The 12,758-nt window shown below is 40.8% G+C and overlaps 1 protein-coding gene across 2 annotated transcripts in view; it reads left to right on the plus strand.

Moving 5' to 3' along the window:
- The window catches only part of fcho2 (FCH and mu domain containing endocytic adaptor 2), a 44,828-nt gene extending 32,843 nt beyond the window's left edge, over positions 1–11,985 (plus strand). For both annotated transcript variants that reach the window (XM_030064779.1, XM_030064780.1), the window contains 9 exons: positions 3,569–3,684; positions 4,221–4,350; positions 5,540–5,651; positions 6,616–6,771; positions 7,652–7,784; positions 8,421–8,620; positions 8,748–8,812; positions 8,974–9,138; positions 9,267–11,985. In XM_030064779.1, the coding sequence (XP_029920639.1) occupies positions 3,569–3,684; positions 4,221–4,350; positions 5,540–5,651; positions 6,616–6,771; positions 7,652–7,784; positions 8,421–8,620; positions 8,748–8,812; positions 8,974–9,138; positions 9,267–9,289 (1,100 nt within the window). In that variant the 3' untranslated portion in view covers positions 9,290–11,985. The remainder of the gene's footprint in view (positions 1–3,568; positions 3,685–4,220; positions 4,351–5,539; positions 5,652–6,615; positions 6,772–7,651; positions 7,785–8,420; positions 8,621–8,747; positions 8,813–8,973; positions 9,139–9,266) is intronic.
- Positions 11,986–12,758: the final 773 nt, after the last annotated feature.

A 12,758-nucleotide genomic window follows, 5' to 3' on the forward strand; every position in this document is an offset into this window, starting at 1 on the left:
CAAAGGGAAAAAATATATATACATATGTTTTTGTTTGTTTTGGTTATGTGTGATTTTCTGTTTTTTGGTTGTCCTTTTTTTCCAATCTGTTTTATGCATTATTATTTTGTTTATACCTTTTCTTTTATTTCATTGGCACCGTGTAAGTTTGTCTCATTTGTTGTATTGTTTTGATTTTATTTTCCTGGTTTATCCTATCTTCTATTTTGTACCTGCCCTTGTCAGACCTCGCCTCTATTTTCCTCTCAATCCCTCCGTCTCCTCTTCTGATGAATGACTTAGACGTCTTTCTGCCAGAGGCATCAGGTAAAATGTGTGTGCCCCATTTATCAGACAGTATGTGCGGTGAAAATTTTCTGCTGCGTCAGCTTGGCTCAGATTTATCAACTACTCCTTTGCATGGTGTTTTTTTTATTCTTTCTTTTTTGTTAGCCTTGGTCATTACCTTATTTTGTATGCCTACTTTGTATGGCCCCCTCAGATTTGAGAATCATCTCAATAAAAAATATGCATTTTGCACAATTATTGCTGACAGTAGGATGTGTGTTAGTTTCAGATATGTGTTGTGCTCCTGTCATGACTTGATAGCAAAACTGCCAAGTGTTACAGTTTGTCTGTGACCTGCAACTGGCCTATATTAGACTTTTTGGACGTTACTGCAAGAAAATTATTTGTATAATCTGGAAAATTAAATAAGTCACTACGTGAAGATTTAATGCTCTGTAATAAATGATCTTGGACTTAAACTCAACTCCAAAGCTAGAAAACAGTTGCACCATCATTGAGTTCAAAAGTAACCATTAAAAATGGCTAGTTACACCAAGTAACAACTGAATGACTGTAAGCTGTAAGATAACTGTAACTTGAGCAAAGTCATAAAATGATACTGTGTATATTTATTTAGTTTTTTTAGTAAAATTTTCATGCCTATGGAGTCCACTGCACTACATAACTGTTTCAAATGTCTTCTACCAGTCAGCAAGCAGTGTGACTGATGACCACAGTGAGACAAGTCTCTTTAATTATTAATGACCTGCCCAGCATCACTGGGAGTCCAAATGTGACAAGGTCTCTCCTCACGAACCAACAACATTTAGAAGTTAATTACTTTCTAACTTACAGCTTCCTGTGTGCAAAAGGCTTGGCGACTGTTCCTTGTAAATTGTGACACAGAGCATTACTCAGAAAGAGCAGGTGTTCTCAGGTGAATTTGTCCAGATAAATAGCTCTTAAAAAAAAAACAACTTACAACTCTCAAAGCATTCCTCATTTGCATCACAGATTTGCGTTTCAGTTGTTTAGTTCATCCTAATAACGCACAGGATGTGATGTAACTGTCTGTGCATACATACCTACAGCATACACATAGCATACGTCCAGAAGCCACTTCATTCTTTAAAAGACTGATGCACTAGCCCACACATGATCAAAGTGAAACCAAAGTGTACCAGCAATCATTAAGCTTACTGATCCTAGACAAGTATACAGAGAGCTGTCATAGTCATACAGCTGGGCAGTATGGTCAAAATCAAACTTCACGTCATCTTTAATGAAACGATACTGTTGGGATGACTATGGGTGCTTTTATAACATATTTACTATGCAAGAGATTTCTGATAAACACAACACAAAATCTTACCAAGATTATTTGTCTTATTTCAAGTCAAAAATGTCTTATTTCAAGTCAAAAATGTCTTATTTCTAGTCAAAATATCTCATTACACTTAAAATAAGACATGATCGCCTCAGAAGTAAATTGTTTTTAGACAATTTTAACTTGTTTCAAGTGAAAATTCACTTGAAACAAGTTAAAATTTGCTTGTTTCATTGGCAAAATTTGCCAGTGGAAAAAGTGAAAATTCACTTGAAATAAGTGAAAATTAGCTAGAAACAAGAAACAAATTTTGCCAATGAAACAAGAAAATTTGTACTTGTTTCAAGCAAATTTTCACTTGAAACAAGAGACAATTGTCTAAAAACAAGTTACTTCTGAGGTGATCATGTCTTATTTTAAGTGCAGTGAGATATTTTGACTAGTAATAAGACATTTTTGACTTGAAATAAGACAAATAATCTTGGTAAGATTTTGAGTTTTTGCAGTGTATGATGACCTTTACTGAATTGTAACATGGACATCATGCTTTTAACAAAAAAATTAGCTTTTTAGTTCTTTTTTATTATGCCATATCATATTAATACAATATCCAAAATCCCAAACAGTATCTTGGGGCATCCTGGTTTCCCACCTGCTGGAGCATGTACCACTTCCCACTAGCATGCTACAAACAAAATGCCAACATCCAGTTAACAGTGTTAGAGAAGTATTTTCATTAAATTTGATTTTGGACAAAATCACGATGATTGAATGAAGTAGGGGGTTTATTAATTACTTTGTCTTTATGAGTGTCAAGGAGAATCTCAACTAAGTGTTCGGAGATGGTTTTGGGTGCTGGTCACTGTGCAGGAGTCACTTTTGTCATTTGTAAATGTGATGTGGGACCACAGAACATTTACTTCCCATACTCTGCTTTTCATTTGTCATCCCGCCCTTGCTCTGTCAAACACACCATCCCATTCAGCTGAGATGGTGCCACAACAGGAGCACTCTCCTCCTCCCTTGGCAGAGAGCCAGCAAGCCAAAGATGTCTCCTCTTTCTCCTCATCCACATCCTCTCCCTGGGACTCACCAGAAAACCCCTTCCAAGCACTCAAGCCCATCCCGGCGCGGGCCCAGAGCGCCCCCATCACCCTGCCGACCGAGCCGGTCGACCCCATCGAGAGCCCGGCCCCCGCCACTCCTCCAAACAGCGCCGACGCCTTCTCCTCCGTGTCGTGGTCCCAGAGTCAGTGGATTGCCTTCAATGATAATTTTGCTCCGCCTCGCCGTCAGGGCTCGGGGTCGGCTCTGAAGGAGTTTCCAAGGCCGCAGTCCAGCACGGGCAGGTCGATCCGCTTCTTCTCTGACGACTCCGACCCGTGCGGCAAAGCGGTGTGCGGCGGCGGCGTCAGAGAGGACAGCCACCTCTGTTTCTCCGACGTCTTCTCTGTGCTCACAGATAGGACAGTGGCAGCAGCACCGTCGGGCAAATTATTCAATGGTAACACTATTGCTGACGCTGCAAATGTGTTTTATGCCTGAGGTTTGGAGTTCATTTTTATTTACATTAACTGTATGTTTGCATTTTTTATTATTTTTTTATTTTCTATTTAACATTGTCATATATTTTGGTGGAGAATTACGTCGCTTTTCTTCATTTATGTAATTTTTTTTTTTTTTTTTTTTTTTTACTTAAGAGACCTGCACTCATCTAGGTCACTGCCTGGTTTGCAGAGAGTGTTTTCCTTTGTGTTGTTTTGTAACCTTTCTCTCGGTGTGCTTTATTTGATGCTTGTTATGAATTTCAATATTTTATGTTGCTTTTGTGATTCTCATTATGAAGGTCTTGATGCATGTTGTTTTTGCCTCTACTCGAGTAAAACCTTGTTGTAACCCTCCCTTGTGCTTGACTCCCATTGTCTTCAGCTGTCACATGGCCCGCTCATCCTTTCTCGTGTTTTGTCTGTGCAGTGCCAGCACTGAACCGACCTACCACCCCGCTGACAGCTGGAGCCCTGGTTCCCCCACCACGCCCCTCCTCCCGGCCCAAACTTCCCGCTGGAAAACTCACAGGAATCAATGAGATTGTGAGTAAATACAGAATTCCCATATTGTAAATCCTGACTTTGGACTGAATATTATCAGGGTGTCTGCAGGTAGTTAGAATGACTTGCATTCAGTTTTAAATATTAGGTCTTAAAAGTCATTCATCTGTTTCTTTTATTCAAAGTTAATCATGTTCTTCTGCAGCAGAGTGCACATGTTCTGTGTTACTGCCTTTTTAATTACATGTCATATTTACCACCAGGGAGAAATCTTAGAAAATCTTTGTACTTAGATGTCCCAGTTTCTGTGAAACAAAAGTAATGGGATGGGGTTTATTGCAGTACCACCTTAGGGACACTTACAGCACTCTGTATGTATTTGTACATACCTTGAATGGTTATTTGAATAAGAAAAAGATGATTTGTCCAAAAAATAGTCTTAAAAATAGTCTTAAAATGAATTAAATGTAATTCTCTGATACTTATAGACGTCTTGATAATGAGCGTTATGTTTCGACAAATATGTGTGCAGCTAAGGTTATGCTATAGTCTCCATTTGATTGACTGCAATCACTCAGGTACGGCCGTTCAGTCCACCCAAGACGTCTAATGCCAGCCCTCCTCCTACCGCTCCCCTGGCCCGGGCAGAGAGCTCCTCCTCCCTGTCCTCGAATGCGTCCGTCAGTGCCAGCAACACCCCCACTGTTGGTAAGGATGAGCCCAAACGGCCATGCTCCCCCTCTGCTCCACTGCATCCCACAGAATGACCTTACCCTGTCTTTTTCTCTCTGCTCATTCTCATTTTACTCAAGTTCCTTCAACTCCTCACCAACTTGCTGCCTGCCTTTGTCTTTGCACCTGAATGTGCTGTTGTTTTTGTTGTTTTTTTCCCCTTTCCCTCACCCTCTCGTTCTCCTCCCTTCACTCCTCTCCTTGCAGGACCCGAGCCCTCCTATGTTCCCTTCCCCTCCTCTCCAGAGCCAGAGCTGCTCTCTCCCTCTCCTCTCTCTCTGCTAAGCCAAAGTGAGTCTGCCTTTTCCCAACTCTGTTTCTCCACAACACACTCCTCTCCTCGGTGCTCCTCGTTGACCATCCATATCGGGCGTGTGCACCTTAGGGCTCGCCTGACCCCCCGTCACATTTAGGAACTGGCCTGTTACTGTTGCTCAGCATCATCTCACTCCATGTTTGTGCTCTCTGGGTTTTGGTTTGTCTCCTCTTTTCTTTCTTTATGCATTTAACTTGGCGTGTAAAGAGGATGATGTGTTCATAGCGAAGCTGCCTACCTTTGAGAAGCGGTGTGAAACACCAGCAGGTAGGGTTGTAGTCCGTACAACAGGTCTCGCCTCTCTGTTTAACTCGTACTAACACCAGTCTCTTGGATGGGCTGGATGGATAACTGGATATTTGCTGATGAGTTGACTGCATTCCTCTGTGTGTATCCTGGGTGCTCTCCACCATGTGTGCACCTTTACAACCTGTCTCTCACATTTGTCTCTCTGTGAACACTGTAACCGTACTGAATTCCTAACATTGGTTGAGTTTGGTTTGCAAAAGTGATGCAGTTTTGAATGGTATGTGTTTTGCTGACTTTTCATTTTTGTAAAACTGTTTTTATAATTCACTGACACATTTGAAGTCTCTGACCTAATCTAATACAAAGTTCTAGATTCAATAAATGTAGCATGAACTTTCTTTGAATCTTACAAATGTATATGATTTCTGTCTATTCTCATAATAATTTAACGCACTGATCCTTGATGTATTTGGATGACTGGCTTAATGAAACGAAACAGTGTAAATATTAATTGTATAATACATCTTTGCATGATCAGACTCCCTAGTTTTGATGCAGCTTTCTAACTGCGGTGTAACTGCAACTTTGTCTTATTTTCAGGGACGTCTCGCGGTCCCAGCCCTGTGACCCTGGCATCCCAAGATGCTTTACCCATTGCTGTGGCCTTCACAGAATCGGTTAATGCTTACTTCAAAGGAGCTGATCCCACTAAGTGAGTCTCACATGACCTCTCACCGCTCAAAGGCCCCAACACGGCCCAATACACATACGCTTTTTTTGTTCATATCTGAGCTCCAAGCGTAACATACAGTATACTGCGTATTATGACTTCCACACTAAAAGTATTGTATGTCACCCAGTCAAGGTTACACTACTACTACACACCATTCACACACACGCACACAGTGGACCATCGCGCCTGTGTCTCACAGTGTGGATCTCCTGCTCTCTGGGTGCGTGTGTGGAATGTTTTAGATTTGCATTAGGCTGACACCATTCTTTCAGAGTGGATAACCTACATGGGGCAGATTATAGTCTGGGGCAGAGAAAACATACAGTCTTTTATTGGTTAACTGCTGTTAAATTGCTGCTGTGCAAAAGGCTTATTTTTGCTGGGATTAGCAAATGGAACATTTCATAAGCAATGTAGCAGAGACGCAGAGCGAGGTTGGGACGCACCGTGGACCATACCACCGCAGCCTCATCTGGAACCCAACTAACCCAGGCCCGGGCTGGGCCCACAACTTGTTTCAATTAGTGAAACTGGGCCTAAACTAGGAGTGAACTACTACTAAGTAATAGTTTACATATACATATTAAGGCAGACAGTAGTGGAGGAGGAAGAGCATTTATTCTGGAGTTTAGAGCTACTAAAACACATTTGGTATCTGTTTCAAGGAGACCTTGGTTATACCTTTGCAAAAACACCAGATTAAGGGGCTAAAGATTATGCAAAGCAGGGATGAAGCTGCCAGTGGATGCAAGTAGAAGGAAAACTTTATATGGATAATGAACAACTCAGTATCCCAGAAAAAATAACCAAAATATAAAACAAGTCTTTGGGATAACACACAAACTGCACTAAGCATTGGCCCTAATTACACCAAGTATATTGAATGCAGACTCGGTTTCAGTAGTGCTGATAGAATTCATTCTCTTGTGTCCGTGTTCCCCAGGTGCATTGTGAAGATCACAGGAGACATGACCCTCTCGTTCCCCATGGGCATTATCAAGGTGTTCACCACCAACCCCTCACCAGCTGTGCTCACCTTCAAACTGAAGAACACCAGCAAGCTGGAGCAGATCCTCCCCAACCAGCAGCTACTGTACAGGTAAGGCCAACAGGGACGGCGATCACAGAGCATCTCAACCAAACAGAAAAGGTGCACACTGCAAACGAAGCACCTTGCAGAGCCGATCAGACAGCAACATATTTGAGCTGTGATAAAGCGAGGGAGGGGGTTGGTCGTGATCGGGGATATGGGTTAAGAATCAAGGAAATACAGACTGCGTCAGTGAGAGGAAATTCAATTAGTATTCTGACATAAACCTATCATTAGGCTGCCAGGGAAATATTTTCCACCAGTCTTCAAGAGTCAGGTTCTCAACAGCCCATGTCTCTTCTTGAAGACTCAACTCCTTAAAACAACAAAGAACACTGTCAAACCAGCCCTCAGATAGCAGCTGTTTCATTTATAATGCCTTATTTCACCTCTTGTTAAAGCTTCATGTCACAGTAAATAAGTCCTTATTGACAGACTACTGGTATATTATTTCATATTAGGTCTCAGTCAAAGGTGAATACAGTATATCTAATATGTGTTAGGACTCCTTTCAAAATGAACAAACCTAACTTGGCAGTTAAGTTTGTTCCATTTAAAAAAAAAAGATCAGATTTGCCACTTGTGAAAGAGAGCTGAACTGATACAAACTAATGTTGTTTTTTCTTGCTCTGGTTCCTCTGAGCTGTCCCAAGGTGACACGGCTGGACTAATTGAATCAAATGGAATTCATGATTTAATAGCTGGTCGATTATAAAAGGGTCATTTTTTCCGAGCTATTGGAGCTTTACACACAAAGCCAAGAGGAGCAATGAATAATTGAGCCTCTGATCATTTCCCCTGTGTGTGTGTGTGCGTGTGTGTGTGTCTCTGTGTCTGTGTCTGTATGTGTGTATGCGTGTCCTTGTGAATGTGCTTGTCTTTTATCTAGCGATCCCTCCCAAAGTGACTCAAATTCCAAGGACTTCTGGTTCAACATGCAAGCACTGACGTCCTACCTCAGAAAAGCCTCAGATCAGAATCCTTCAGCTTCCTACTATAACGTGGACATCCTGAAATACCAGGTCAGTGAGCTGAATCTGGTCTGCAGCATTATTCAGATGGAATAACTTCATTTATGTAGCAGTTTTTCAAAGTTGATCAAGTGGTTCACAATCAACACAAATACAGCATAAATAAAAATGATGCAAGCAAACGAGGACAGCTGCAAAATAATGGGAGAGATAAAGAAATAAGGGTTGAGGGAAGTGATTATTTACTTTTTGAATACATGAACAGGCCCTCTGTATGTAGAAATCTGTGATATTTTTTTTGAAATTTTGATAGATAATAGTATAGAATAGATGTTATTGATTCCCCTGAGGGGGAAATCCTCTTTTCACCCTTTGGTTGGGGTGCAGGGTCATCCCTGGAGCAGGTACGGGTTAAGTGTCTTGCATAAGGGTACTTCAGCAGCTGTGGCCACACTGGGGATTGAACCTTGGACCCCGGGGTGAGGGGATGACCTCACTAAACACGAGGTCATCCCGTCAACCCCGTGATCAAGCACCACTTTTTCCACACACTAGTGTATTCCAGGCGTGTTCTCGTTGTGTCGTTGCAGGTGAGCTAGAGAGGATATTTGGAAAATCACTCATGACGCTCCGACTCGGACCCGCTTTGTTTAAAGAGGCGCAATTACACTGTGCTCATGTGTTCAGGTGCTGTCTAATGGGATCCATTCCACTCCTCTTAACCTGGCTGTGTACTGGAAGTGTAGCCCAAGCACTACAGACCTGCGGGTAGACTACCGCTACAACCCCGAGTCCATGGCGTCCCCGGGGCCGATCAGCAACGTGCAGATCTTAGTGCCTGTTGACGGAGGGGTCGCCAACATGCAGTCCCTCCCCACCGGCATCTGGTGAGAAGTGGAGCTTGCTGTGTCAGCGGGAAAACAAAACATGGCATGATATGAAATACTGAACGCTTCCCCCTCGTTGAATGAACGTGGCCGGTAATAAATGTGGTGTTTCATTCTTCCCTTTCAGGAATTCAGAGCAGAATAAATTTCTATGGAAGTTGAACGACATCTCGGAAAAGTCTGACAATGAAGGTAAAGGACAACCAAAGGAGGAAAATGTTTCTCATTTCCAGATCTTTTTTTATTGTTATTATTTCATTATTTTATTTTCTATGTGTGACAGCTTGATTAATTCCTAGTTGCAGAGACTGGGGTGATGTCAAGTGGCTGTACTTGTTTGTGTTTGGCCCCAGGCGCTGGGTCTCTGAGGGCCAAGTTTGAACTGTCCAGCGGCCCGTCGACCCCGACCACTCTGGCAGTGCAGTTCATGAGCGAGGGGAGCACCCTGTCAGGGGTGGACATGGAGCTGCAGGGCACCGGCTACAGACTGTCTCTCAGCAAGAAGAGATTTGCCACAGGTATGGAGCACGTTTTCCTGTCCAGTCTCACTCTAAGAATTTTTCATGACACCAAATCGTTAAATGAATGCACCAGCAAAGTGTCTTTATTTTAATTTTTTGAATTTTATTATTATTTTTTATTGTAGGACGCTATATGGCAGATTGCTGAGGCGGCCCACCACTCTGATTCTCAAGCAAAAAAAAAAAGAAATTCTCGCTTGAAAGAAAAAAAAGTTGAATGTGCAACCCTTCGCGATGCTTCCTGAACTTCTGGATCCGTCTGAGCGCAGTCGTCTAAACATGCTTTCACCCGGGAAGTGAGCCTCTCACTACAGTAAAGCAGCACTGAGTATTGAACACTGTTTAAAAAAGAAGAATACATGAAAGAAAACTAAGAGGATGAGCTTTCAGGAAATGTGTAGATATGAGAATGAAGTCTAATGCTTTCTGATCGACTCAGTTTTTTTGTATAGTCACAAACAATTTATGGATTAGATATAAATCTATATTGTATTTGAAATCCTAAAAAAAAAAAAAAAGAAAAGAAAGAAAAAATGTGCACTAACAATCTTTCCGGCCATTTTTAGATACTCCGTTTTTTTTCCCCGCTCATTTTCATTTTTACAAGAGCGTATGAGGAATACAAAGCAGAACGATGTTGGGTGGAAGAGGATGTAAAAGAGAAAAATGAACACTTGTTTCTCCCCTCGGTCTCTCTGCACTGTAAATATTAACACTGAATCCTCTGTCAGACTCTCAGCGCAGTACCAGTTACTGGTTTTTGTCTTTTCTCCCTTGTCACTTCCCTTTTAGTTTGATCATGTGCAATGAAGCAATGAAGGTAGAATCTGACTTTAACAGGATGAATCCTCTCTCACACACTCGTGGCACAAGTTTGATTTAGTACCTTTAAAATAATTTTGAAGTGCTTTCAAACAAATGCAAAAAAAAAAAAAAAAAAAAAAAAATCGGACCTCAGTGCCTCCTCTTCTACTGTGGATCAACAGGCAACAAAAGTGTGTCATTGTTTTACCCAAATTTGGGTCTCCAGATTTTTTTTTTTTTTCCTCAAACAATCGCCTCAAACAGGGTCTATGGTCAGCACAGGCTTTTTAAAGTTGGATTTAAATTACTGTTTCAGATAAGGCTGGAACTTTTGAATCATGTTCTGGAATAAAAAAAGAATTGCTCAGCAGTCTTGCCCGGGAAACAGAAACATTGGGTCAAATGTTAGATGCTTTAATAAAAACAAAACAAAACAAAACAAAAAAAAAAACAAGGGAAATTACCCTTAAGAAGCATGAAGACAAGCTTCACTTCCATTTTTGAAGCTGGTAGTCGATTTTTTTTTTTCCATCAGGAAGGTAATGACACTTTTGTGCCCTTTAATGGAGAAATGTGCCTAATCTAACTTTTCTCTATTCTTTTTGTATACTGAAGCACAGTTTTAATGAGAATAGCGCCATTCTTGTGCCAGTCGTGTTTTATACTCCTTTATTTGGATGTTGAAGGGAAAATTAGTCCACTTTATACAAGCCGACTGTCTTCCAGAGATGAATGAGTCATGTTTGCCTTTTCTGCAATGAGGTTTTGTCACTGAACTCTTTTTATAAGTAGCCTTTTTTTTCTATTTGATAATTGTCAAAACACCTCGATTTCTCATACACTCATTGTATAATAGACGGTGTCACTAAGACGTAGCATTACAAGGCCAAAATAATTATTGAAATGCCTTATCAGAAAATCCTTAACACTGAATAATCCAGTGTTGTTGACTGTGATTAGATGTTATATTGACACAGTACTGCCATGTTTGGTGCTCGGTGCTGATTCTACACAACACTTTTCAGTCTTTTCTTAAAGCTAACAGGGCTACTGCTGCAGAGGCTGGTCTCCTTGATGGAGTTAAACAGACTCTCTCTTACTCTTGCATACAGCTAAAAGCACACTTTCTATCAAATACTTTGTAATGATCCTGCGGCCGCGCGCGCCGTGAATTGATAAGCTGCAACGTGACAGCTGGAGATGTGATCAGTTGCATGGAAACTGTGATTGCAAATCGACCAGACACAGGAGTTCCATGCGCTGCTCGTCGCACGGCCAACTAACCTCTCAGACGGGACTCGATGAGAACTGCCTTTTTTCACATCATTTTTCCCTCATTGCTATGAAACATGGATCCCTTTTCTGATTCATTTGTTGGTTTACAGGCATCTCGGTCTCATGTGCCTAGCCCCATCTCCATACTTCACTCATGTAATGTTGTCTTTGGAAACGTGATGGCTGATGATTTATTTAATTGCAGTTCACATATCTGGCCAGGATGATCGTAAGAATTAGGGCATGATAACTCTAAATCATCAGTTTTTAATGTTTTTTGTATGATTTGTTTTTTTTAATGGTGTTTTGCACCATATTTAAGACTAAGGTTTTAATAATACTACAGAAGCTGAAATGGATGATGACCTTTTCACTTCACTTGTGTCTCTGTAACTTAAATTTTTGTATTTTACTTTGTACCTTAATCAGCCAGATCTTGTGAACTAGTTCAAAGAGGAGTTTACATGAAATCCTGATATTGTACCGCCAGACATTTGTAAAGTGAGATGTCACCATTGGGTCAAATTGGGGGTTTTTTGTGTTCGGTGTCATCAAAGCCGACTCTTAATCATAACAATGTCCTGTATTTGTGAGATGAGCCCGATACAGAAACAGTACACAGCATATGTGCTTGCAGTCCATATTAGCAAGCTGGTTCTTGCTAGCTCGACAAAACATTCAAAACTAATTTCCAAGGCTCCTTTTTGGTCACTTTCACATTCTTTCTTTGTATGTTATGTTAAAAAGAGTTTAAAAAAAAAAAAAGAAAGAAAAAAAAAAGGCAAAATTGTGTAAATGATTCTCGTAAAATGTACATTTTTACCAATATCTCAGCCACTTTTTGTCTTCACTTTATGATTTCTCATTGTGCCTGTATTAAATGTGTAATATATGAATATATACAAATATATGAAAATGACTACTTTAAATGGACTCTGTGTGATTTTCTTTGGGCCTGGACAGAAACACATCTGTCATGTCAGAAAATGTTCAGAACTAGTTACCAGCAGATAAGAAAAAGCTTAAAAATGATGTTATTGAGTTTAGGACTCAAAAACTGTTTATGATGGAGACAGTATTTGGCTTTGTCACATCTTTCATTTTTATCCTGAGAAATAAGACACTTGATAACGAAGCTTGAGCCATATAGTTGAACTTGTTACAGTAATACTCCGTTTATTTTTTCACTTTGATGGAGCTAGGCTAATGACTCCCATAGACTTTAAGTCTTTATGCTAAGCTAACACGATAAGCTTCTCATAGGAATCAAACCACAGGACGTACAGAGGTGAAAGTGATATCACACATTTAGTCTCAGTCTGGGTACGTTGGAAAAATGGTATTCTGCCCAAAACGTTGATATTAATATGGAAAGATATGAGTGCAGTTTTTTCGGTCACTGTGAAGAACTTACACACACAGGCTGTTCACCTCAGTGGCCCCTAGCTCTGCCATTATCAGGTTTGCACATGAAGATAAGACAAGCTGACTCCATCATTAAAGTCAAATTATGTAGACATAAACTGAAGACTGATGGT

The sequence above is a fragment of the Myripristis murdjan genome, chromosome 12, assembly GCF_902150065.1.
Source record: "Myripristis murdjan chromosome 12, fMyrMur1.1, whole genome shotgun sequence".
NCBI lineage: Eukaryota > Metazoa > Chordata > Actinopteri > Holocentriformes > Holocentridae > Myripristis > Myripristis murdjan.